Source organism: Pholcus phalangioides, unplaced genomic scaffold, assembly GCF_987345545.1.
Source record: "Pholcus phalangioides strain wild (caught in Gottingen) unplaced genomic scaffold, Ppha-v1.0 ptg000008l_1, whole genome shotgun sequence".
NCBI lineage: Eukaryota > Metazoa > Arthropoda > Arachnida > Araneae > Pholcidae > Pholcus > Pholcus phalangioides.
Genome location: NW_028301601.1, coordinates 45,843,734 through 45,870,012, shown reverse-complemented (window position 1 = coordinate 45,870,012; position 26,279 = coordinate 45,843,734). Strand labels below are relative to the sequence as shown.

At 38.3% G+C, this 26,279-nt stretch overlaps 2 protein-coding genes across 2 annotated transcripts; both read left to right on the top strand.

Annotated features, from left to right (window-relative positions):
* The first annotated feature begins 307 nt into the window (after nt 1-307).
* Nucleotides 308-19,647, top strand: LOC149084390 (uncharacterized). Its single transcript, XM_089234785.1, has 3 exons — nt 308-573; nt 17,566-17,838; nt 17,928-19,647. The coding sequence occupies exons 2-3, from the start codon at nt 17,600-17,602 to the stop codon at nt 18,562-18,564; spliced, it is 876 nt and encodes a 291-aa protein (XP_089090911.1). The 5' UTR covers nt 308-573; nt 17,566-17,599; the 3' UTR covers nt 18,565-19,647.
* Nucleotides 19,648-22,675: 3,028 nt separating this feature from the next.
* On the top strand, nt 22,676-26,217 carry LOC149084389 (testis-specific serine/threonine-protein kinase 3-like). The gene is made up of 2 exons (XM_089234786.1): nt 22,676-23,075; nt 25,487-26,217. The coding sequence occupies exons 1-2, from the start codon at nt 22,845-22,847 to the stop codon at nt 26,096-26,098; spliced, it is 843 nt and encodes a 280-aa protein (XP_089090912.1). The 5' UTR covers nt 22,676-22,844; the 3' UTR covers nt 26,099-26,217.
* The last annotated feature ends 62 nt before the right edge of the window (nt 26,218-26,279 follow it).

The window sequence follows — 26,279 nt, the reverse complement described above, 5'->3', positions numbered from 1 at the left end:
ACTCGATTAAATATTCAAGGGACGTCCCGTCAATGAAATCGACAAAACTACTAGATCGTATATATACATTTTTTTTCCCCCATCCAGAGAATTCTCTCATGGCCGCGTCATTATTTTCAATGATTACCGTCTCATTGACCGAATCACAATACCCTGTCATGCTCATCAAACTAGGCCGAATAAAAGAAGAAAACGGATATCAAGCATGGAAATGGCGTTTTCGACTTCATCCGATGGCCTCGTTTTCCGAGAAAAGATGATCAAAAAAAACTCAGCACCACCACATTCTTTAATCGCCATCGTCTTTTAAGAATTCGGGAAAGCCAAGCAATGCGTGACGGGTTTGGCGCTGCTAGCGTCCGATACCCTTGAAATTTTCTCACGATTTGTCCACAGAAGCCATATGGTGGTATTATCCGTCATGATATGACACGCTCTATCTTTTTGAATTTTATACTTTTTGTATATCGGTACCATGGAACTAAATGAGTGTTTTCGGGTTTCTTCTGCCACTGTTTGATTTTTGTACTTCCGGAAAAATTCTGTTGGAAAGTTTGCTGACTCCTCGTAGAGGTATGTAGAATAGTACCTTTTTTGTATCAATGTTTCTTTCTTTTTACAAATAGCAGTTACATCCAAGGATTTTTTACTTTTTTTTTCGCGAGCGTTTTGAAGTTGTCAGTACCAAAAAATTATCAACTTGTGCCATTGTGGAGAAGGGTGAAAATAATAAACTTTCCTCAGAGTGGAGATAGACCGGAGTTGCGGTAAGTGAAGAATCGCTTTTAATCTCAACCAGGGGTGCACGTAAGTGCTCTCGATAGGTGTATGAAACATTGTTTTAGTTCTTTTTCAGTCCGATAACAATAGATGCGTCCCATCAAAATTATCGACCTTTTACGATAAGGTAAATGGCATTGCTATCATATCGCATCTATCTAACACTATATAGAATGTTCTCCATTGCTCGAGAACATTCCCGCTGATACATGGCTGTAGTTTCCGCTGCTATAAATGGAGGGCCCATGGCAGACACAAAGGTTTCCGCGAGGTCCTCGACTAAATAATATTTGGGAACCGTCGAGAGAGAGATGTCAATGGTATTATATTTTTGGAACACTGACTTTTTGGTATTTCACTTTTATAATGAAATCATTTTGAAACTAAAATTATTCGAACATAAATACATTCATAAGTTTTTCTAGTGCAGTAAGTTATATAGTCCGATTAATCGATTAATCGGGTCGGTTAATCGATCAATTGTTCATCACAGTTAAAAATTTTAGTTGAGCTAATTGAGTCGACCGATCCGATTAAAATTAAAGTAAAATATTTATTAAAAAATTGCAAATCAACTTGATCTGTTTGACAAAACCGATTAGATGTCTCAAAAATTATGCGTCATGCATTGTAAATAGCCATACTTAAAAATAATTGAATCAACATTTTAATCAAGTTTTTTTTCGCATGGTGTGGAAGTGTAAGTGGAGTTGAAGAAAACTATTTCCTTGCTGATAGGAATTTTAGAAGACGACCAAAAGCTTTCTGCACTGTAAAAAACAGTTTTCCTATCCGGAAAACATCAATTCCTGACCCCCAATTACTATTTGGGAAGAGTTTCTAGGAAAACAAAGCAACAGTATGATCGTAAGTAGTTTTCAAATCAGTGACAAGCCTAAAATAACAGATTTTCTAAAAACTACAAGATCCAAGTGATGAAAGAGAAATTCCAGAATTCCACAAATATGTACAGTACATTGATTCAAGCGGGCACTTTTTATTTCTTGATATGTTCCGAAATTCACATTAACATCTGACGGACGAATACGTGTGTGAGCCGAGCACAACTCTGTAAGCGAGATGCCGCAAGCTCCGCATATTTGCGTAACAATATTCGGTTGCCGTGAGCAGTGCCGTCTTAACGCATGGGCTCACCCGAAAACTGCCCGGGAGCCTCAAAAGAAGGAGCCTGACAAAAATGAGATCTGGCTAAAATTTTCTAGATTTTACTAGGTAGGGCCTTGGAAAAATCTCTTGGCCGGGGGCCTATGATGCTCTTAAGACGGTCCTGGCCGTGAGAATTCGTCTTTCGAAACTTGCTACTAAAGATTTGCGTTCTCGTCAACCTTGTAGGGAAAGAGTAAAGGGCAGACAAAGAATTAAAATGGATGATGACGTTCACTTTTAGACTGGTATTGGGGAGCCCAGAGAGTCATTGTACGAAATAGAGCTGGGGAAAACTACCGATGTAGAGACGGTAAAAAAGCAGCTATAAACTTCTTCCGGTCGAGTACTTAATTGTCGGTGCAATCGCGGCACTAAACAACATGGCGAAAAGCGTAAATTGAGTGAAAGTCGGGATGTACTGCAAGCCGGCGCAAGCGCCGGATGCTTCCGTGCAATATATTTGGTTGCTGTGGGGCTTCGTCTTCCTAAACGTGTACTTAGAAATTGAGTAGTAGCCAAGTAGGGGAATGGTGATGGAGAGGCAAGGAATTAGAATAGATGGTAACGTGAACTTTTAGACACTTACTGGGGCGCCGAGAGAGTTCATTGCATGAAATAAAGATCGGAACGGTAGAGATGGTAAAACAACAGCAGTTATAAACTGCCTGTCGAATTGTGCAATCCTGGCGCTAAGAAGCACGGCGTAAATTGAGCGCGACTTGGGGGATATGCGGTGAGCGGCACAAGCCCCGGTTGTTTCCATAACAATATTTGGTTACTGTGGCGCTCCGTCTTCCGAAACTTGCTTAGAAATTAGCTTCTCAGTGGCAAAGTAGGGGGACGGTGAGACAAGGAATTAGAATGGATGGTGACGTCAACTTTTAGGCTCTTATTGGGGGCGCCAAGAGTGCATGAAATAGCTGTCTGAATGTAGCCTGCTGCCGATGGAAAGACAGTAAAACTAAGGCAGATGCAGCTTCTGTCGATTGAATACTAGCTTCTCGTGAAAGCCCGGCACAGATGCACTTGGTGTAAATCAACTAAAAATTTGGATGTGCTGCGAGCCAGCACCGTTTTTGCGTAACAATATTTGGTTAGCATGGGGCTTCGTCTTCTAAAACTTGCTGATGATTTGAGTTACCGTCAACCAAGTAGGGTGACGGTGATACAAGAAATTAGAATTGATAGTGCCGAACTTTGACTCTTTGGAAGCCGAGAGAGTCCACGGCATGAAATAGAGCTGCGAGAAGGCTGAGGATGTAGAGACGGTAAATCAACTGCAGATGCAACTTCTGCGGATCGAATACTAGATTGTTGTGCAAGAGGAACATGACAAAAAGCTTAAATTGAGCAGAACTCTGGATATGCTGCGAGCCGAGGCAGGGCAAGCTCGCGCGTTTCCGTAACAATATTTGGTTACCATGGGGCTTCGTTTTCCGAGATTTGCTGATGAAGATTTGAGTTCTGGCCTACCAAGTATGGGTTAGGTGACGGTGAGACAAGGAATTGGAATGGATGGTGACATGAACTTCTAGGCTCTTACTGGGGAACCAAGAGAGTTCATTGCAGGAAATAGGTCCGAGAATGCAACCTGATGTCGAAACAGTAAAACAACGGCAGATGCGATTTCTGTCGATCGAATACTAGATTCTCGTGCAACCCCGGCACAGAGGAACATGGCGAGAAGCACGAATAGATCAAAACTTTGGATATGCTGCGAGATGGCACAGATTTCGCTTTTTTGCGTAACAATATTTGGTTACCGTGGGGCTTCATCTTCCGAAAGTTGCTTCTGACGATTTGAGTTACCGTTAACCAAATAGGGCGATGGCGACTAAGACAAGAATTAAAATGGATGGTGACGGGAACTTTCATACAGTTATTGGGGAGCCGAGAGAGTTCATGGCATGAAATATAACTGCGAGAAGACTGAGGATGTAGAGACGGTATATCAACCGCAGGTACAACTTCTGCCGATCGAATACTATATCGTTGTGCAAGCCCAGCACAGAGGATCATGGAGTAAATCGACCAAAACTTTGGATATACTGCGAGATGGCACACGTCTCGCTTTTTTGCGTGACAAAGAGTGGTTACTGTGGGGCTTTGTTTCGAAATCTGCTGAATATTGTTCTCGTCAACCAAGTAGGGAAATGGTGAGGAGCGAAGGAATTGCAATGGATGATGACGTGATATGTTACTGCTATTAGGGAGCCGTGAGCTTATTGCATGAGTAGAGCTGGGAGCTCTATCGAATGCGTGCAACCCTGGCACTAAACATGGCGAAAAGCGTAAATTCAGTGGAATTTGGGATTTACTGCACGCCGTCACCGCATGTTTCCGTAACAATATTTGGTTACCGTGGGGTTCGTCTTCCGAAACTTTTGCTTAGAAATTAGGTTCTCAGTAGGGATATGGCGACGGTGAGACAAGGAATTAAAATGGATGGTGACGTGAACTTTCAGACAATTATTGGGGAGCCGAGAGAGTTCATGGCATGAAATATAACTGCGAGAAGACTGAGGATGTAGAGACGGTATATCAACCGCAGGTACAACTTCTGCCGATCGAATACTATATCATTGTGCAAGCCCAGCACAGAGGATCATGGAGTAAATCGACCAAAACTTTGGATATACTGCGAGATGGCACAAGTCTCGTTTTTTTGCGTGACAAAGAGTGGTTACTGTGGGGCTGTGTTTCGAAATATGCTGAATATTGTTCTCGTCAACCAAGTAGGGAAATGGTGAGGAGCGAAGGAATTGCAATGGATGATGACGTGATATGTTACTGCTATTAGGGAGACGTGAGCTTATTGCATGAGTAGAGCTGGGAGCTCTATCGAATGCGTGCAACCCTGGCACTAAACATGGCGAAAAGCGTAAATTCAGTGGAATTTGGGATTTACTGCACGCCGTCACCGCATGTTTCCGTAACAATATTTGGTTACCGTGGGGTTCGTCTTCCGAAACTTTTGCTTAGAAATTAGGTTCTCAGTAGGGATATGGCGACGGTGAGACAAGGAATTAAAATGGATGGTGACGTGAACTTTCAGACAATTATTGGGGAGCCGAGAGAGTTCATGGCATGAAATATAACTGCGAGAAGACTGAGGATGTAGAGACGGTATATCAACCGCAGGTACAACTTCTGCCGATCGAATACTATATCATTGTGCAAGCCCAGCACAGAGGATCATGGAGTAAATCGACCAAAACTTTGGATATACTGCGAGATGGCACAAGTCTCGTTTTTTTGCGTGACAAAGAGTGGTTACTGTGGGGCTGTGTTTCGAAATCTGCTGAATATTGTTCTCGTCAACCAAGTAGGGAAATGGTGAGGAGCGAAGGAATTGCAATGGATGATGACGTGATATGTTACTGCTATTAGGGAGACGTGAGCTTATTGCATGAGTAGAGCTGGGAGCTCTATCGAATGCGTGCAACCCTGGCACTAAACATGGCGAAAAGCGTAAATTCAGTGGAATTTGGGATTTACTGCACGCCGTCACCGCATGTTTCCGTAACAATATTTGGTTACCGTGGGGTTCGTCTTCCGAAACTTTTGCTTAGAAATTAGGTTCTCAGTAGGGATATGGCGACGGTGAGACAAGGAATTAAAATGGATGGTGACGTGAACTTTCAGACAATTATTGGGGAGCCGAGAGAGTTCATGGCATGAAATATAACTGCGAGAAGACTGAGGATGTAGAGACGGTATATCAACCGCAGGTACAACTTCTGCCGATCGAATACTATATCGTTGTGCAAGCCCAGCACAGAGGATCATGGAGTAAATCGACCAAAACTTTGGATATACTGCGAGATGGCACAAGTCTCGTTTTTTTGCGTGACAAAGAGTGGTTACTGTGGGGCTGTGTTTCGAAATCTGCTGAATATTGTTCTCGTCAACCAAGTAGGGAAATGGTGAGGAGCGAAGGAATTGCAATGGATGATGACGTGATATGTTACTGCTATTAGGGAGACGTGAGCTTATTGCATGAGTAGAGCTGGGAGCTCTATCGAATGCGTGCAACCCTGGCACTAAACATGGCGAAAAGCGTAAATTCAGTGGAATTTGGGATTTACTGCACGCCGTCACCGCATGTTTCCGTAACAATATTTGGTTACCGTGGGGTTCGTCTTCCGAAACTTTTGCTTAGAAATTAGGTTCTCAGTAGGGATATGGCGACGGTGAGACAAGGAATTAAAATGGATGGTGACGTGAACTTTCAGACAATTATTGGGGAGCCGAGAGAGTTCATGGCATAAAATAGAACAGCGAGAAGGCTGAGGATGTAGAGACGGTACATCAACAGCAGATACAAATTCTGCCGATCGAATGCTAGATTGTTGGGCAAACCCGGCACAGAGGAACACGATAATAAGCGTAAATTGAGCAAAACTGGGGATATGCTGCATGCCGGGCCTGTGTTTCCGCAAAAATATTTGGTTACCGTGGGGCTTCGTCTTCCGAAACTTGACGGTGATACTGACACTTATTGGGGAGCCGACGGAGTTCATGGCATGAAATAAAGCTCTGCCGACAGTGAAACGGTAAAACAATGGCAGATGCAACTTCTGCCGATCGAATACTAGACTGTCGTGCAAGCGCGGCGCAGAATAGCGTAAATCGCGTTGATTCTTGGGATATACTGAGATGACACAAATTTCGCCCTTTTGCGTAACGAAGTTCGGTTACCGTGGGGTTTCGTGTTTCGAAACTTGCTACTGAAGATTTGTGTTCTTTAGGGAGCCGTTAGCTCATTGCATGAATAGAGCCGAGAGCCCTATCGAATGCGTAACTGCAATCCCGACACTAAACAATATGGCGAAACCGTAAATTCAGTGGAACTTGAGATGTACTGCAATCTGGCGCCGCATGTTTCCGTAACAATATCTGGTTACCGTGGCGCTCCGTCTAACGAAACTTTTGCTTAGAAATTAGGCTCGCAGTAGCAAAGTAGGGGGTATGGTAATGGGGTATATGGTAGACAAGGAATTTGAATGGATGGTGACGCGAACTTTTAGACTATTATCGGGGAGCCGAGAGAGTTCATTGCATGAAATGGTTCTGTGAGAATGCAGCCGGCTGTCGATGTAGCGACAGTAAAACTACGGCAGGTGCAGCTTCTGTCGATAGAATACTAGCTTCTCGTGAAAACCCGGCAGAGATGAACATGACGAAAAGCGTAAATCGATCAGGACATGATTGTTGCTGTCGGGATCCCAGGTTCAAACCCGAGGGAGAATATAGAAAACATATTTTTCCTAACGAGCTTGAGGCCACCGATAGCCAGTGCCGTCATTTGCAACCCATCTCATTAATAGCAGTAAATTGTCATATAGCGGTATGGCCAGGTTTGGTGAAGTAGTGAGACAAGGAATTAGAATGAATTGTGACGATCTTTCAGACTGCTATTGGGGAGAGCTGAGACAAATCATGGCATGAAATAGAGCTTGGTGTACCGTGAGTCATAAAGTGCTCATAGAATTTGCGCGACAACATTCGGTTACCGTGGGGCTTCGTCTTTTGAAACTTCCTGCTGAAGATTTGCTTTCTCGTCAACCAAGTAGATAAATGGTAAGGGAGAGAAGGAATGAGATGGATGACGAACTTTGACTCTTATTGGAGAGCCGAGAGATGGCATGAAGCTGAACAGAATCGAGAAGAAAGCTGCCGATATACAGTAAAACAATGGCAGCTATAAACTTCTGCCGGTCGAATAACAAATTCTCGTAATCCCGGCACTAAGGAGCATGGCAAAAAGCTTAAGTTGAAGGGGACATGTTTTGCAACTTTTCAACTGTGCTGCGAGCCGGCACAAGTTTTTCATTTGCTCAAAAATATGCAGTTGCTGTGGGGCTTCGTCTTTCGAAAATTCTTACTGTTTCTCAAAATTTTCTCAGAAAACTTGCCGTAAGCTATCACAAATTTTGCCTTTCGGCAACACTATTCTAGTCACCGTTAATTTTATGTTCGGAAACAATTTTTCTTCCAAAACGAAGTCTGTCCATTGGTTGTCAAACTTTTAAATTTCCCTTGTTCTAGTGGACATATATCTGCGGCGTCCCAGAATAGACCAACAGAGACACTTTTTTTGATATAAAATAGGCATACATTAATAAGGACTCACCCCGGTGTATCTGACATTAGTAGGCTGCCATCCCATGCGTACACTTTGAGAAACACTGGCTTAACCAATGATACGTTTAGATACTAAACAAATGCAATTTTCCTGTGCCTCGTACAGCGCAATCTTCCCCTTAAGGTTTGACATTCAAGTCAGTCAAAAACGTTCTGTTCAAAATTCTATATGTAGATTGAAGGCCTTTGGATCACATGAAGTTCATGGTATTCGTCACGGGCTTGAGAATGCAGCCAAGTCCCAAGGGGATCTGTTGTTAAATAAATCTACTACTACTTCACGCACAGCAACTCCTGTGACATATCACCACACGGCAATTTCCAACCAATGGAGTTGGATTGGAAATTAAGGTGCCATCTATCGGTGGTTGCCTCAGGATCGGTAGATAAAGAACTTGTTTCTGACGTTCCATGTCCGGATTCGAACCCGTGGACGTCGACAATAGCCTTCATAGCGGAAGACGAGCATCTTGCCACTGCGCCACTCAGGTGACTGTTGAATGAAGAAATTGAAAAACTCCGGTTTTAGGAATGTCTGTATATACATTTCTCTTTAATATTACATTAATTTGATTTCAAAGTATTTACACTCGTGCCCCCCCCCCCCCGCCAGTGTAATCGAATCCTCAGGAACTGCACTACTCGTTTAACATACGTGCGGCGACGGATCTACGCCACGCCGGAGAGCGTCTGCAGCCAATGTACTGCCATGGGTAGATGAATATCGTTTTGGGGGCTTTAGGCATTCAATTTAGCATTATTAAGAAAATGTTCTTATACAGAACCGCGCAGAAGAATGATTAGTCAATTTTCGGGCACCAGCAACTCCTTTTGTTATATCGACGACGATATATCTTCCCCTCACTACTAATTCGTGTGCACTGAAAAACATAATCGCAGCCAAGTAATAATAAATCCCAACAATAGCAGCATTGTTGAACTTGAAAATTCACCGGAGCGTATTCTACAATGGAGAAAATCGACCCAATTACAATTTAGATTTTAAAATTATGCAACATAGTATGGTGAGGATCGCACGGCGTGTCCAATCATTTGAATCGAAAGCGTTACATCAGCGACTCACAAATACACTTCCTGGAGTGAAATGAATGGTAAAATGAATCTACTCTCAAAGAATCGCAGTCGATTCATCGGTTTCTGACAGACAACCGGTTATGTCGGATTACCCTCAAAACCACAACACAACTCTAATTCCGTTACAGCGTCATTTTCAATATCCCTATTTGGATCAGTGATGCGAGGCACCAAGTACAATATTCCCACAGGGATATTGATAACAAAGGAAGGACATTACAAAGAAGTCATTCTCCTCTTCTTAAATCCGGGCACGATCCTATTTAATATTAATAAAAAGACAAGTGGATTTTACAGAAATTAAGAATTATTTAAAAAATATAAGATATAGAGCAAGTATCTGCGGACGTATGTCGATGTAGTACAGGTTGGTGCCAGAAAAAGAGGTTAAAAATGTTTAAGGCAATGATTTTTCTTCAACATATTTAATGATGTGTCAATATCAAGTCAAAAATTTATCATTGAATTCATGGGGGAATTAGATTTGATGGTATTGAAAAAACTTTATTTCGTTATAGATCGTAGAAAATAGAAAGGTATGATTTTTTTTCTTTTTAAATTTTGTAGAAAAATGAGAAAATTATATTTAGTAATTAATTTCACAAAAAAAAATAATATTGTGGAAAATTGTATAAAACATTAATTTTCTTCGGATAAAAACAATAAGAAAATAAAAATAACTATGGGAATGAAATTATTTTCTTGGAAAATATCACCTTAAAATTCGTTTCACTTCAATTTCGTTGACAATTTTTTGAGGAAAAATATTTTAGAAAAATTGATTTCGTAAAAAAATCCTACATTTCTGTGCAAAGGAAAATAAGGCAGAAACATTTAATCAAATGCATATGATTTTTATTCGTGGGTTACACACACACAGAAATTAGTTTTTCTTTGTGGAATTTTTTTTTTAAAATGCGAGAAAAATTTTAGAAAATAATCAAATTTTATACTAAATTGGTTTTTTTTTGGCTAAATTGAAATATAGTTCTTTCTACAGAAAATGAAAAATTATCTATTAAATAATTTTTTTTCAAAAACTAAACATTTTGGTATTTTTTTGGTAAAATTGAAATAAACAACTTTAAAAATAAGGGGGAGAATTAATTATGAAAAAGTTCAGTTATGTAGAATGTTGTGATTTTCTGAAAATTGATTTTCTTGTTATTTTAAAAAATTTCGAAATAAATTCCTCTATTGCAGCAAGTCTCGATCCTTTTTGACTCACGAAGACCTTTTCAGCATATAATTTCTATGGCGGAGCCATATTTATTTTCAATTTATTTATTGAATTTACCAATTTTTTTTTTTCATTTTCCTCAAGCGCCCGCGGAGCACCGGTTGAGAACCACTGCCCTAATGAATTATGCTATTATTGTAAAATTTGTATAGTCCCCATTTGAACCGAATTCATTTCGGAAATTCAGTACTCAAAAATAAGCTGTACACTGGCAAAAAAAAACTAGTTGTCTCGTAGAAGAATATTATAACTATTTAATTTCAGACGCCAGAGAATTGTTTAGTTCTCAAATGAGAGAGAAAATTTTAATTCCTCTTCTAAATTTCGTTTCCAAACATTTAGCCTCAAACGTTAATAAGTTTAGTGATTCGTAAAATCATAAAAGAGATGAAAATTCACTGATTATTATTTTTTTTTTTTCGGAACTTTCTAGACCGGAAACTTTCTTTAAATAACGCGTATGTACATATGGATTCCCCATTTCGATTGTTCTTAATGATAGATAACCTAGAAGAGAGTCAATGTCACCCTAACGGTTACAGTTGCTTGATATCCTCACAAAAAATTATGCTGAAAATTTTTTATAAATACTTTGGAAGATAGATTCCACGAACATGAACAATAGCTGAATATCTGAATGTGCAAATGATAAAATCAAAGGAATAATATGGAAAATCAGTCTCTCATTTATCTTTTGGCGGCAATTTTTAAATGACTGGCCGTATTCATTAAAACATTTTTCATCACGAAGAATATACCATGTAAGAGTTACGAATATTAAGAAATTAATATTATATTGCATTAATAAAATTAGTATGTATTATTAATAAAATTATTATGTATTATTAATAAAATTATTATGTATTATTAATAAAATTATTATGTATTATTAATAAAATTATTATGTATTATTAATGAAATTATTATATATTATTGCATTAATGCATTGAATAAAATTATTATATAATGATAAATGAATAAAATTATTAAAATTAGTATGTATTATTAATAAAATTATTATATATTATTGCATTAATGCATTGAATAAAATTATTATATAATGATAAATGAATAAAATTATTAAAATTAGTATGTATTATTAATAAAATTATTATATATTATTGCATTAATGCATTGAATAAAATTATTATATATTATTGCATTAATGCATTGAATAAAAATATAAATAAACGAATATTAATGCAAATCACTGGAAGTATCCCGTAAAGCCGTAAACAGTTCTTGACTTAAAAAAAAAAAATGCGAAATCATGAAAACGAAATTGAGTTCAGAATTTTTGTGAAATTAGTCAACATTTTTATAAAATAAATCGAAATTGTTTTCAAATCAAATAATGATGAAGAATAATTAAAACTTTCGTTCAAACTGCATATAAAAATCCTTAATTAATTAAAATTTAAGCATTTTTATAAACCATTTTTTATGGTTATATTATGGATCATTAAAAGTATTTATTTAAAATAAAATAATATATTTTTTTATTAACTGCTTTTTTTCCCGTACGTATGTTTTTAAATAGTAAATATTGATAAATGAGCAAAACTTTTTAAAGATATTGTAATGTTATAAATAATTTTATACATACAAAAATAATATACATATAATACATATAAAAATATTCATGTTATTGGGACTATAATGCATATTCATATTATTCATGTTATTATGGACATTTTACATAAAATAACGAAAAAAAATACGAATAAAACAATGATTTCAATTATTTTAAATAAAAATTTAAGCTTTTCATAAAAATCTTGAAAATGCTAATTTTTATTTTATGAAAAATAATTGCAATTCAATTCAGAAAAACCGTAATGTAAACTACATTTTTTTAAAACAAAAAAATCAGAAATTACTTTTTTTTAAAAAGTAATATAGTAATCAGTAATTATTCATCGGAATAAAAAATATTCAGAAATCTTTTTCCTAAAAAATAGTAATTAGAAGTTACTCATCGAAAAAGTAATAATCAGAACTTATTTGTCTAAACCATAATATTTGAAAATTATTTAACTAAAGAATAATAATGAAACTATTTATTTTTAAATAACCAAACCCACAATTTTTTTCTGAATATAATCAGAAACACGACCATTCTATAAGAATAACCAAAAAATTTTGATTTTTCATTATTCAAAAAAAAATTTTAAATCTATCATTTTTGATTAAAACAAATTTTCTGCAGTTGAACAAAACTGCAATTTCTATTTCATAAGAATCAAAAAATATAAATCTAAAAAAAATATCAAACATAGAAATTTTTGGCAATGACCAAAGAAAAAGAAATTTTTAAAAAAATTAGCGGTATATCTTTAATTTCCAAAAAAAAAATATATATATATATATATAATTTTTTAATACATATAATATATTAATTTGAAAAAAAAATGGCTAAAAAACTGGAATTTGTCATCAAAAGAAATACTTGTAAAATAACGAGATTAAAAGAAAAGTTTTATATCATGATTAATGATTAATATGTTAAAAAATACCTATTTAATGAGTATTTCTGTAAATTGTTTCTAGTTTTTCTACCTGTATTTCACGAAAAAAAAATTAAAGCGAAAGAGAATATATTCAAGAAAAATCAATCATTTGTTCACGTATTCATATTTGTTTGTTTATTTTCTTTTTTTGCTTAAAAATATTTATTATCAAAAAAACTGATTCCGAAATAGCAATAGACGCCATCTTGCATGATAATTTACCGTAATAAAACCGAGACAAAAGTGCATTGTCGCGCGAATTCTTTGAAATGTCGATTTTTATGGGGGGTTTTTTTCTGGCAACTTTACTTTTTTTTATAAGTTTGAAATTGCTAAATCTTGCAGCAATTATGTGATCAAAACTTGGAGATAACTTTGGATGATGTCTGGCACAGTATTCGGGTTACTTATCCTAGCGAAACTAATGATAACTTTGTTTCCAAAGGAACAGAAAAAAAACGTTATTCGTACATCGTCTTTTATATATATATATTGTGCGTGTTTGGCGCCCTTGCGCATCAAGTGTAATGGAAACCATCACGAGAGCAAATTGAACAAAATGAGGGCGAAAACAAACAAAATAGATTGCATCTCCACATTTTTGCAAGAAAAGCTTCATATTCCGGTCGAATAAGCAAGTAAACAAGTCACTTTCTGACCATCAAAATAATATAAACAGTAAAGCAGCTATAGAGAGTCACCTTTCTGTAAGACCAATTTATCTGGTTTAAAAACTTCCCTCTATTTGTGTATCAGTTCACCTTTATTAAGAGGTCATTTCTCATAAGGGTCGGCATTTTGAAAAATGGGGAAAGTTGTCCAATCTATATTTTTTTCTTTAATTAAGTATTTTCTAATGTTAAAGTTTCCACTCAAATAACCAGTGGCGTAAACGGTAAAATGCCAAGACAGTTGTGTGTGTTGCACGTAGGGCTCTTTGAAACACCAGGCTGGCTTAACCACTGTCTTCGAAATTTTGAGCTGTTTTTCTTCTTCTTTCTTTCATGTAGATTCGTTTTATAAATCAAGATGATTTTTGGGCGTAACAAAAATAGGTCAGACTTTGAATACGAATTTCTTCCGGCAGCACTTGCGACGATGTTCAATATCTCGTTGAAAATACGAAAGCTTGATGTTTCCAGTGACAAGAATTTGATCGCAGTATGACATCATATGGACAGAATAGTGACTCGTCCAATAACACAATAGTGACTTGTGGGTTAACACAATAGTGACTTATCGGATAACACATTAGTGACTTATCGGATAACACATTAGCGACTTATCGGATAACACATTAGTGACTTATCGGATAACACATTAGTGACTTATCGGATAACACAATAGTGACGTCACAACTTGTGGTACGATTTTTGAGCATCCCGAAAGCGTCACGAAAATAGGTCAGCGAGTAACTCCCGCTATAAGGAGTTTTTCTTCTTTGTTTCTGCTACTGATGAAGGAACTTCATATAGTTCCGAAACGCGTATAGCCGTGGTTCTTTTGCAATTTTGGGTTCAACTACGTCGGCTTTCAATTGTATTAAAGTATTTATTTGTTTTTGGAGTTGAATACAAGTCGTATATATTTGAGGTTCTATCGTTGTTAGTTTTGAGAGAGAGAAATAAATTATGGTTTTTTTAGTCATGAAAATAATCATTTTATGCACATAAATTTGCCTTAGATCAAGTATTAAAATTTCTGATTTTAGTAGATCTGGATAAGTTATTGTAAGTTATCTGGATAAGTATTCGCATAAACCTTACGTTTTATGCGATTATAGACGTTAATTAAGTTCTTGTTATCGTAGTAGGCACCTCTCAACACTGTAATAGCGTATATTACTTACTCTTGATTGGATACAAGCATAGAAAACTTTTTTAAGGAGTTCCGGACTTAAAATATTTCTTAATCTATGTAAAGCTGCAATTTGTTTTCTTATCATATTACAGACATCGTTAGAATGGCTATTGCATTTTGCATCGTCTTGTATAAGTATGCCTAAGTAGTTATATTCTCTTACTCTTTCTATGTGACTACAAGAACAGATTCGGGAGGGGTATTACAAACGTGCAATCTTAGTGATATTGGAGAGTTTCTGGTTTTATATCTCTAATTTTTAGACATATGAATTTTGTTTTTCCTACGTTTGGAAGTAATTTATTTTTTGCTACCCATGTGTTAATCTGTCTAAGGTCATCTTAAACTTTAGTTATCAAATGAGAAATATTTTTACCTTCAACATATAATACAGTGTCATCCGCGAAAAAAACACTATTCTACCATGCAATTTTAAAAGACGTAATTCATTTATATATATCAGAAAAAGAGTGGTGTCGAGTACTGTTCCCTGAGGTATTCCTGTTTTAAGTCAAGATAATCACTTTTTCATTTTCTACATGGACTGCCTGTATTCGTCCATAACAATACATCTCGAACCACCGCAATAGTTCAACACGGGTTCCAGCTCTCTCCAGCTTATGTAATAACAGAGTGGGATCTACATTATCAAAAGCTCTTTTTAAGTCAATAAAAACTTATATTGAATAATTATTGTTGTTGAAGCTCTGGTTTAGGTATTCATTCACTTTTGAGATTGCCATTTCAGTGCTTTTTCCTGTTTGAAAATCGTATTGATTCTCAGCGAAAGTTTATACGCTTCAAGTAATTAATCAATTTTGTTTTCATACTTTTATCAACTATTTTTTGAAAAAACCAAGAGTGCTGAAATATGTCTATAATTTGCTAAAAGGTTTTTATTACCTTTTTTTTAAAAATTGGGTACACTTTGGGCTCGGGATAGAAAATTCCTTCGATTAGTGAAGTATTTATTAGATATAGTAACAAGTCATTATGTCATATTTGGCTATGATTTTGATCATTTTTAATGTTATGCCATCATATCCTGTCGATTTATGTTCATTTTGTTCAGATATTATCTTGTGTAGATCATTGTTTCCAATGCCAGGTATCATCATTGAAGATATCGATGCATTGCTATCACAGTTTGGAGAAGCTCTTGTATTAGAATCCTCACTATCTAAGTTTCGATTTACAAAAATTTTGCCCCACGTCACTGTGCAGTGATAAAATGTTCGTCTTCCACTATGAAGAATTCAATTCCTCCAATTCCTTTGAATTCTGGAACTCTTTGAATTGCCTAAAGAAAATTTTGTTCAAGATGTTTTTCATTATTTTGAAAAATTTTATGAAAATTTTGTATAAGTTATGCTTCTAAAGATTATTCAAAATCATATGCATACCAGTAACAGAAATTATGTGTAGCACCCGAGTGGCGCAGTGGTAAAATGCTCGTCTTCCCCTATAAAGGTTACCGTCAAGGTCCACGGCTTCGAAACCGGGCAAGAACATCCAAAACAAGTTAAAACAAGTTCTTTACATTCCGAGCCTGGAGCGTCCACCGATATATGGCACGTGCCTTCGTTTCCCACCCAACTCCACTGGTTAGTTGGTGTGCGGTAAAGTTGAACGTGAGACCCGTAATCAGAAATTTCGTTCGGGGGGCCAAAGTGATAGAACAATAGATTTGGCCATCTTTTTTCGGTCATTTTCTCACATTTCGGGGGGGGGGGGGACCAGACACCCCATGTTCCCCTCCCGCTACGCCCTTGAATAACTTAATAACTTCATCGTGTTCATCATCACAATAGTATTGCAAACATGAGGCATGAAATAAAAGCCGGCATTACACTATAAAAGTTTGATAAAAGTTCGTTTATAAAACTTGATAAATGAAACCAATAGGCGGATCAGTTAAGTTCGCTCGAATGTAACAGATGTGCTTATTGGTTATATTTTTCAAGTTTTATAAAATGATTTTTATCAAATTTTTATAGTGTAATACTGGTCTAAGAAAGATTATTAAAAAAAATTATGGTCTAAAAATTGCGAAATTGATTTATTTTTCTCAAAAAAACGGGATGTTTTGAATGATAAATTGTTTTTGAAACATTAAAAATTATTTTAGAGGATAGATTGGGGATTTGTGAGGATTCCAAAAACTCGAAGTCGTTAATTCTTTACTGATTAACGTTTTCACGTTACAAACTTACGACCTAGACTCGACTACAGCGCCTACCCAATTTTTTTTTTAATTCTCTAAAATAAAATTCTTATTCTTAACCATGACAACATTCTGCTGCAAGCTATTTTCTTATCCGACAACCAGTTAATTTTGTATTCATTTTTGTGAAATACGATAGGCCCACTCTGTGTTTTCTAATACTGTATATTCTGTTAAAAGGGGGAGTACATGTGTTCCCCTCAGCAATGAATGAACGCCAGGGGCTCTGCCACCGGACTTATCCCGTTGTCGAGATCTCTTCCAGCCCAGCCTCGTGGCAGAGGCTGGGACAAAGTGAGTGCACCTAACAGTCTGAGTGTGTAGCTAGTGTTGCGTTTGATATTTCAGTGCTGCCATCTATACTTCGAATTGTGAGTGAAGTGTAATGATTGAATATTTGTAACGTTGTAGGCCTGTTGCTCTCTGTGGCGAGACTTTTTAACGGGGAGATCGGCTCGCATTTGCGCCTTGAAGCCCCCCAGCAGCATCCCCAGTTGATATTTTAATTTATTTCATTGACAATTTTTTTTTTTCTTCTTCAGGAGAGGACAGACTCATCTGCAAGTGGCTGCAAAGATGAAAAATCCATGTGCGAGCATATCTTCAAGAATATTCCATCTGGTGACGATCGTGCTACTCTTCATAGCGAGCTGCGATTATGTCGTGCAAGCCGATATGTTTCATTACTGGCATCTCAAGAAAATCCTCAAAGCGTATGCCATAGCCAAAGCTCTGGGAGGAAAGAAACTTACCTTAATACCGATACCGATTCCGATACCTATACCTATTCACCAGAACGAAGTCATCCGCATACCGTAAGATTTACTATTTTTCTCTGCGACATGATTCCTTATTGAACACGAAGAATGCATTTTTCACGCATAGCTTTCCCTTATCTTTCCAGAATAAGCGGTGGAGGCCATAGTGATGGGGTGAAAACTGTTGTCCTGTCTGGTTCTGGATCGAACAACCACAACAAGTATTCCTCTGGACTCGGAGGTCTCTTAAGCGGAGGATCCTACGGATCATCTACCTACGGATACGGATACCAAGGATTCGGTCAGAACAAAGGCTCAAAGAAATTCTATGGCCTCTCAGACTTGTCGAATCTCTACAATCAGGGAATTAAAGTAGTAGACGCTGCAAATCCTTTCGATGGTAGCAGCAACAGCATTTCGACCGTCGGTGACGGCCAGTTTGGTCATGGCTTGAGCGGACACTCGGACATGGAATACCAACAGTCTTCACCATACCCGGCCAAAATACTGTTCGGGCACAGGAAACAGAGGTTAAGATTCTTCCCGGGTCATCGTCGGAATCGCAGGAACCAGAAAACCGTGGTAATATATGGCGGTGACGGTAACCAAGAGTTCGCTGGCGACACCGGGTTCTCATCGTTTCATAACCACCACCAAAGCCAAATCCCAGAAATGTCTAGTCTACCACCGATGGTTCCTCCATCAATCAATAACGAAGGATTGCCAGTTGGTGAATCTTGGAAGCCACCGATGCGGCGACTACGTCGAAGCAGTTTGCATTGAAGGACTGACGAAGTGTAAAGACTATACGTTTCGGACTAAGCCACAGGTTCACCGCGTTTTGTGTTCCGTGGACCCTTTGTGCCAATAAAACCAAGGCCACGGACTCCTTTACATAACAATACTCAGCATATATAAACAATAAGTAAAACAATAAGTAAATTGTTTTCTCATCCAAGCCAGCTTTCGAAACTATTGGTGGTCCGAGACCACAGATTAAACGATCGGACTACCGAGAAAAAAAATTGTAGCGCTCCGCGGGACCAGTAGCTAAAAATCCCCCCCCCCCACACACACACACACACACCGTGATACATTTAATTATCACAGAAAGAAGAATCTTCACGAGAGAATCGCCGATCCTCAGTCGTTTTATGTTGTCTCGGCCATTTAAATGTCGAATGATATAATTGTTCATTTTCTGTAAAAAATATTAAGAAAACGGAGTCTGCCGAAGTTCAAAAATTTATGAACGAAACTGATTTTGATATGCTGCATGTATACATACAGTATATGTACCATCTGGTGCATAGTTTCCCAAACTTTTTGTTCCATCGCCCCCTTCATCAGAAATTTTTTCCCCGCATCGCCCCCCAACTCAAGTAAACCCATAGGATCCTATGTTAAATCAGTAGGTTCTATCGCCCCCTTGGACCATTCCATCGCCCAACGGGGGAGATATTGCCCACTTTGGGAAACACTGATCTGGTGCCTCAATCCTTTTGTATCCGTTTGATGAATCAATATGTTTCCGGCATTTGCATACCGTCCTAATGTCTTATACTCTCATAAATTAAACTTAAATTTTATTGAATTTTTGCATGAAAAATAGCTTTGTACTGAAATACCACTAAGTTGTGAGCATCAGCTGATTCTCAATCCTTTAAGATCCATCTAATGATTTCTTTTATCTTTTCTTTCTGACAAAAGTGTGGGTAATTCCTTTCGCCCCTTATTCCTGAGGGTGCATAGACAGCACATTCCAGAGTCCTTTTCTTGCCTGTCTTGGCAGCTGAAAATGTCTTATTTTTCGCTGAATATGCTAAAAAATAAAAATAAAGACATTAAATAAAGCATTTTTTAATGAAGATATTTTGTTTTTATTATTTCTCAATTAACGTTACCGTTTGAATCTTAGCAAACCATTTAGTATATATTTTCCTAGAAGAGAATATCTTTTGAAAAATGTTTTCTGAAAATGTAGTTTATATAAAGGAATGCCTCTCTACACTTGTTTTTCGATAAAAGCCACAACACAAAATCAACAGTTGGGGTTTATCGGACCAGTCATGATGTCTGCGGACCAACAAATTCTCACATAGGCGTACGCACAATTTTCTCAAGGGGGGGATTATGTTTTTTCCTGCAAAATAACACTATAATCTCGGCTTGAGGGGGATAAGAACCCCGAACTCCCCCCCCCCCTTGTGTACGCCAATGGGTTCTTATATTCACTGGTCCGTAGGACAAGTGACTTTATTTTTTTTTAATTCTAACACTGCAAGCTCATGGAACCCCTAAAACCTCTCTAAGGATCACTAGAGATCCATGGACCCCTTATTAAGGGTCACAGGACTAAGCATTCAACAATTTTTGGAAACGGTGAGCATTGTTTAGACGGCTGCTATTGCACGTCGAAGATCAGAGATATCGAATTGGAATTATTCCAAAGATGTCAATCATAATGAAATTCGTAAAATGGCCAAAGTTGCCAAAAAAAAAAAGCTTCCTGAATTTTGAAACGAGACTAGGTATTTAGAGTGAATCTCATTTAGATTGGAAGAGGGTTAGGTTGAAGTGAATCTCACTTCATTATAAGAACTTTCATTTCATGTGTAAACATCATGTTAAATTCTATCAAAAGAGTATTGAAGAGCATTTACATGAAGATATTGTGAAAAGTGGCTTTCCTTTTCTCAAAATAAGGATTTGAGTATTTATAGCAAATGGAGCTGATGAAATACTGTACAGGTACTTGAAGTCATGGCTCCCAAAAGCAGGGCTCTGGGCCTGGGGTCCAGAACGATTCTTATCATTTTTTTTGTTTTTTTTATACTATAAATTGACTTCATAGGAGGGCCTTCCAGCCTAAGGGGCATGACTGCAGAATGTGGGGACCATGCTTGAAATACTTTTCTATGTTCATCGCACCAAATCTTTCGTATGGTGACTTTCATTCGTTAGCAAAACCTAAAGACATACAAAATAATATAATGTTGCCGGCGGCAATGTCAAATCCAGGGCCGTAACTTGGCTGAAGCCATCGGGGAAATGCCCTGGGCCGTCGAGCCAAATGGGGGCCCCACTAAAGTTTACATTTGTGTTGCCTAATAATAAGCCTTTCAAGAGGAGGCCCCAAGGAAAAGTCTATCCCGGGGCCACGAGAAAGTACACCATTACGGCCCTGGTCAAATCAACATGAAAAAGTCAGTGGTGAAACCCTTCAGTCAAACACACAAGTAGATGCGGCTTAGAATAGGGCTGGTCAAATTGCAAAAAAATCTAGGAGCCAGAAAGATTTTTTTAGACGCCAAAAATATTTTTACCAGAAGAAAAATCCGAAATAATGTTTCTTTTGACTTTTTCAGGGCATCAGTGACCCTCTTTCATGTTGGCAGATATGCTGCTATAAATTCTAAACATTTTGTGTTGCTCTCACACAGCCTGCAATTTATAAACTACACAAAGAAAATTTTAGGAGCTAAGACAAATTTTTTTTAGTCGCCATGGTAACCTGGCGTCCTAAGATTTGTCCAGCCTTGCCTTAGATGGCAACACTAGATATGCACATACTTTCGACTCTAATTACTCCTGATTAGCGATGGTAACTCGTGGGAAATTCCACATATTCGTGGAGAGAAAATTGGCTAAAATATGTCCACGTGGGAAATTTTTTGGCATTTGTGGGAAATTTTAAGAGTTCATCTAACAAAAGATTTTTTTGAAAAAATAAAGAATGCAGTGTAATACTTTTCCAGTGCAGAATACTTGATTTCGTATTTTCCCCGGTAGATGGCAACACATTTTGCAAAATGTGTGTGTGGGGGGGGGGGATTTAGTGTCAATTCAAATGGATATATTTTAGGGTAATGTTGCACGACGAGTGACAAGGCTACCATGATTGCCACTGACGGTGTCCTGACGTCCTCATTTTCAATGAATCTTAGTTCAATTTTTGAAATCACAAGAATAAAGATTAATTTCATGACTTACAAATTATATTATAATAATGACTCTAATTATCGTAATTAATTGCATAGTCATGTAAATATATATTCATCTCACACATTTGTCCAACATATACGTTTTCATACTTTCAGTATGTATCATTTTCCGCGACTGGCGATTTTCCGACAATTTTAGCGGTAATTCGCAACTTTACTTGCCTATGACAATTTTTTTGTCTTCGCTACCCCTTGACAATTTTTTGGCTGTAAATGGTAATTTTACTTGCTTTTAACATTTTTTTCGGGTGTAGGCCTATATGGCAACCTCACTTGACTTTGACAATATTTTTCACTACAATTGACAATTGGCCCTTGACAATTTTTTGGCTATAAATGGCAACTTCACTTACCATCCTTTAATACGTGGCACACCATTTTATTAATTTTTTTCGGCTGTAAATGGTAATTTTACTTGCCTTTGACAAATTTTTCGGCCGTGAATGGCAACTCTGCTCGCCTTTAACAAATTTTTCAGCATTAAATGGTAGCTCTATTTGCCTTTGACAAATTTTTCAGGAAACTTTACTTGCCTTCGACAAATTTTTCGGCTGTAATTCGAAACTTTACTTCGCTTGACAACCTCTTTTTGGTGATATACCGTATTTTTGTGAAAGAAATATGGTCAACCTTGGTATTTATTGTGTTTCGTGTACTGATACTTTTCTATCAGAACGCCTTTCGTGGATCGTATCGATACCCCTCACCACCAACGGACCTTAGATTGTGCACCCCTGAATTACACGATCGTTATCCAACAAAGTGCTGAAACAACCGGTTCTCAAGTCTTCCAACCAATAATAACCACTCTCAACAATGTCTTTTCACTGTGGTAGATGTATCATTCAATAATTCAAAGGTTCAATAGTTAATATTTCACAATTTTTTTGGATTTTATTTTTCAAAATTTTTTACGCAGTCAGTAGAACCTGTTTTAGCGACACACCGGCTTCATTTCGTTTTACTTTTTTTTGACATGTGAAATAATAACAGTGCTGGTTATTACGAACAACAAACAAAAAAAAGGAGGAGAAAATAAAAGAATCGATTCCCGCAGAAATGTTTGAACCGTCATCCGCTAACTTCAAGTTCAGAATCGGTAAAGAGATCGGCTTGGGATCGTTCGCAAAAGTCAGGGAGGCTCAGTTGGTTCTGGGCGGAGAGAAGCCGGTCATCAAAGCAGCCGTCAAGATAATAGATCCCTACAAGGCTCCAGCCGAGTTCAAGAAGAAGTTCTTGCCCAGGGAGTTGGAAATAGCCAGCAAAATCCACCACAGCAACATCATAAAGGTATGTACGGTTAACGGTGGTAATAGTCTCTTCTTTACATAAAGTCGGTCATTTCATGCATACGGGGGGGGGGGGGGGGCTAATTATATTGGGACCCACGACACGTAGTCTGACAACCTGCTCGTAGGAGGAGATATAATTGATGGTCAACCGTTTTCGTGAACCGGAAAAGTTTGTTTGGTGCCGTGAAGCCGAGGCCACACTCGTGTCCAGCCTAGCCCAATGAGCTCCAAGGTTGGTCATGGGCGAGTAGTGTGGTCGCTCCAGCATATTAGTAATGATCGTTAAATGTTGGGGGCTGGAAGATAGTGGACGGCTGGTCGAAGAACACAATCAGACCCTTCCAGCCCCTACCCAAGTCAAAGGAGCCGCCTACTTTCTCGATCTCCAATCCGTCAGGCCGCACATTGGTTGAAGAACGCTGACAGTCTCAATGAAGAGTATCCTTGGATAGTGTTCTGGAAACGAACACTATCCAAGGATATATTATAACACTATCCGAGTCACTATCCTATCTATATTCGCCAACGATCACTGGGCCAGGCTAGGCCAGTGTGCAGCTTACCTATGCTGTTGGTGCTTCATTGCAGCAGGAAGGAGCAAACATTAGAAGCAAATATTCGCGAATGACTATTGAACCACGCTAGACATGGGTGTGGCCCTAGATTTAATCGTTCTTACAACCAGAATGGGTTACTTAAGCCCACCAGAGGAACTACCACCTATTTCCTCCTACCTAGAAAGACTTTTCATATTCGATCTTTGAGGTAAGGCGCCTATAAAGGAGGGTGAACTCATCGTCCTCCATCGCTGAACAAAAAAAAAACTTGTTTGCCGCTCCAAGTGAGATCTACTCGGTGGAAAAAAGAGCAGGAAAGCGAACAGTTATTGGCTATAGCAGCGGTTCTCAACCTTTTCTGACTCGCGGAGCCCTTTTCAGTGTATAATTTCTATGGCGGAGCCCTGTTTAACTCAAGGATACCTTTTTAGTGTATTATATATATGGCGGTACCCTTTAGGCCTCTTTTTTTGTTTGTTTATCAAATTTATTGATTTATTTTATTATCCTCGAGTGGCCGCGGATCCCCTGGGAAGTGCACACGGAGCACCGGTTGAGAACCACTGGACTATAGAGATAATACTGACTTCACAACTTTGTTCTTATATGGCAGATAAGTCAACCTAGGGTTTTAAGGGCATCTACTTTGAGGCATTTACTACTATCTAACAAAAAACAGCTAAAACAGCCCTTAAAGCAGAGCCCACTTTATTCATATAATAGTGAAGGCATTTCGTCTGGTCCCAAATTTAAATGCAATCTATACGCTGACTGACCTATCATCTTCAACCCTGGTTGTGGAGGATTTCTAATGCCTGCTTTGCCTAAGGCCCCCTCCCCCCCCCCCCCCTCGTGTCATAGTCGGGCTCTAGTGGCTTTGCTACATTCATCTTGCAATCATGCATCTGTCTAAGAAATGAAAGTTTATTCGATGATTTTTATGACATACCAATTTGCAAGGCCACCCTTACCATACGCGGGGCCCTGGTGAGAAAATAATAGTGGGGTTCCCGGTGCATCTCAACAATTTCGGGGCATCAAAAAAATGTTTAGGACCACCCCTTTACACAGATTATATATATTTTGTGTGTGTGGGGGGAATCGGCATCCATTATTTCGGAATATACGGGGATGCTGAGAAATATCTGTACGAAAAAAATTCAAACGCTCAATTAAATGTAAATTATCACAAAAATTGGTGAAAATTCTGCACTGATGGTAATTTTAAATCAATGAAAACAAATAATCCCCGAAGCTAACGAGTTTCTGAATCGGGATGAATTAAAAATAATCCGAAGAAATAATTCCAGCACTAATGAAAAGTCAGAATTATTGAAATAAATAATTCCAGAATTGATGAAAATTCAGAATTAACGGGGGGGGGGGGAGAATTCCAGAATTGATGAAAACAAACTCAGAATTCATGTAAGAAATATTCCATAATTCATTAAAATTATAAGTCAGTGAAACTAATAATTCTGCAATTGATAAAAATTCAGAACTATTGCAAGAAATAATTCAAGAATTGGCGAAAGCCTCCAGTAATTTACGGTGAGTGCGGGGGGGGCTCACAAATCGCGAGACCTGGTGCGACTGCCGCACACTTCTCAGAGCGGCTCTGCCAATTTGACTACGCTTCCCATAAATGAAAGTTGTTAGTAGTATAGCTTTTTGACAAATTTCAGTGTGGTCTGCACAGTTAGAAAAACTGAAAGTGTCTGAATAAGAATTTTACGAGGGAATTCTATCATTGCAATGATTTTTTTCTCTCGTGTGAAATCGATGTAATACCAATACAGTGGGTAATCTTCGAGTGATTATATATTCATGACATATATTTCTTTCCCTCCAGATCTTCACCGTCAAAGTCGACAAGTACGGCCGGCTATTCGTCTTCATGGAACTGGCTGAACGCGGCGATATGGTCGATTACCTGAAAGCTAACGGTCCGGCTCCAGAGAACGTGGCAAAATCATGGATGCACCAACTAGTCGATGCCCTGAGTTACTGCCACCGACTCGGTATCGCCCACAGGGACGTGAAATGCGAGAACCTGCTCCTGGACAAATGCCTGAACCTGAAGCTGACTGACTTCGGATTCGCCCGCTACTGCAAGGACGCCTCCAAACACAATAGGATCTTGAGCCGGACATGGTGCGGCAGCGCGGCTTACGTGGCTCCGGAAGTCCTGAAACAGCAGCCTTACAATCCTTTCCGAGCCGACGTGTGGAGCCTCGGTGTTTGCCTCTACGTCATGGTGAACAACAGCACGCCTTTCGACGACGGCAGTATGACCATGTTGCTGAGGCAGCAACTCGGAAAGACGTGGAGGATCACCATGAACCCCAAAACGTTGGGCCCGAGGGGCGTCGACTTCATGAGGCGATGCTTGGAACCGAACGTCGTGAGACGCCCGCCACTCAACTCCCTCTTGGAGCATGCCTGGTTCAAGCTCCGCAAGTAAAAGGTGCTCGGTCAAGTTACTGTGCTCGCGGATATTCTGAAACGATTGCCAGCTGACAATATCTCATAGCCACTCGATAGTTCAGGGATGAAAATTTAATAAAACATTTCAGTGTCTTCTCTCTGGATCGTCCTTGATATTAACATTCAGAATTTTGCAAAAGACGTTATAACAGTGTCCA

What these genes read in the sequence shown, in the direction of transcription:
- LOC149084390 (XM_089234785.1), top strand. Translation starts at nt 17,600, where the DNA reads ATGAAAAATCCATGTGCGAGCATATCTTCAAGAATATTCCATCTGGTG. An exon ending in AACGAAGTCATCCGCATACC is followed by an intron (nt 17,839 to 17,927) that starts GTAAGATTTACT and finishes TTATCTTTCCAG; the next exon opens with AATAAGCGGTGGAGGCCATA.
- LOC149084389 (XM_089234786.1), top strand. Translation starts at nt 22,845, where the DNA reads ATGTTTGAACCGTCATCCGCTAACTTCAAGTTCAGAATCGGTAAAGAG. An exon ending in ACCACAGCAACATCATAAAG is followed by an intron (nt 23,076 to 25,486) that starts GTATGTACGGTT and finishes CTTTCCCTCCAG; the next exon opens with ATCTTCACCGTCAAAGTCGA.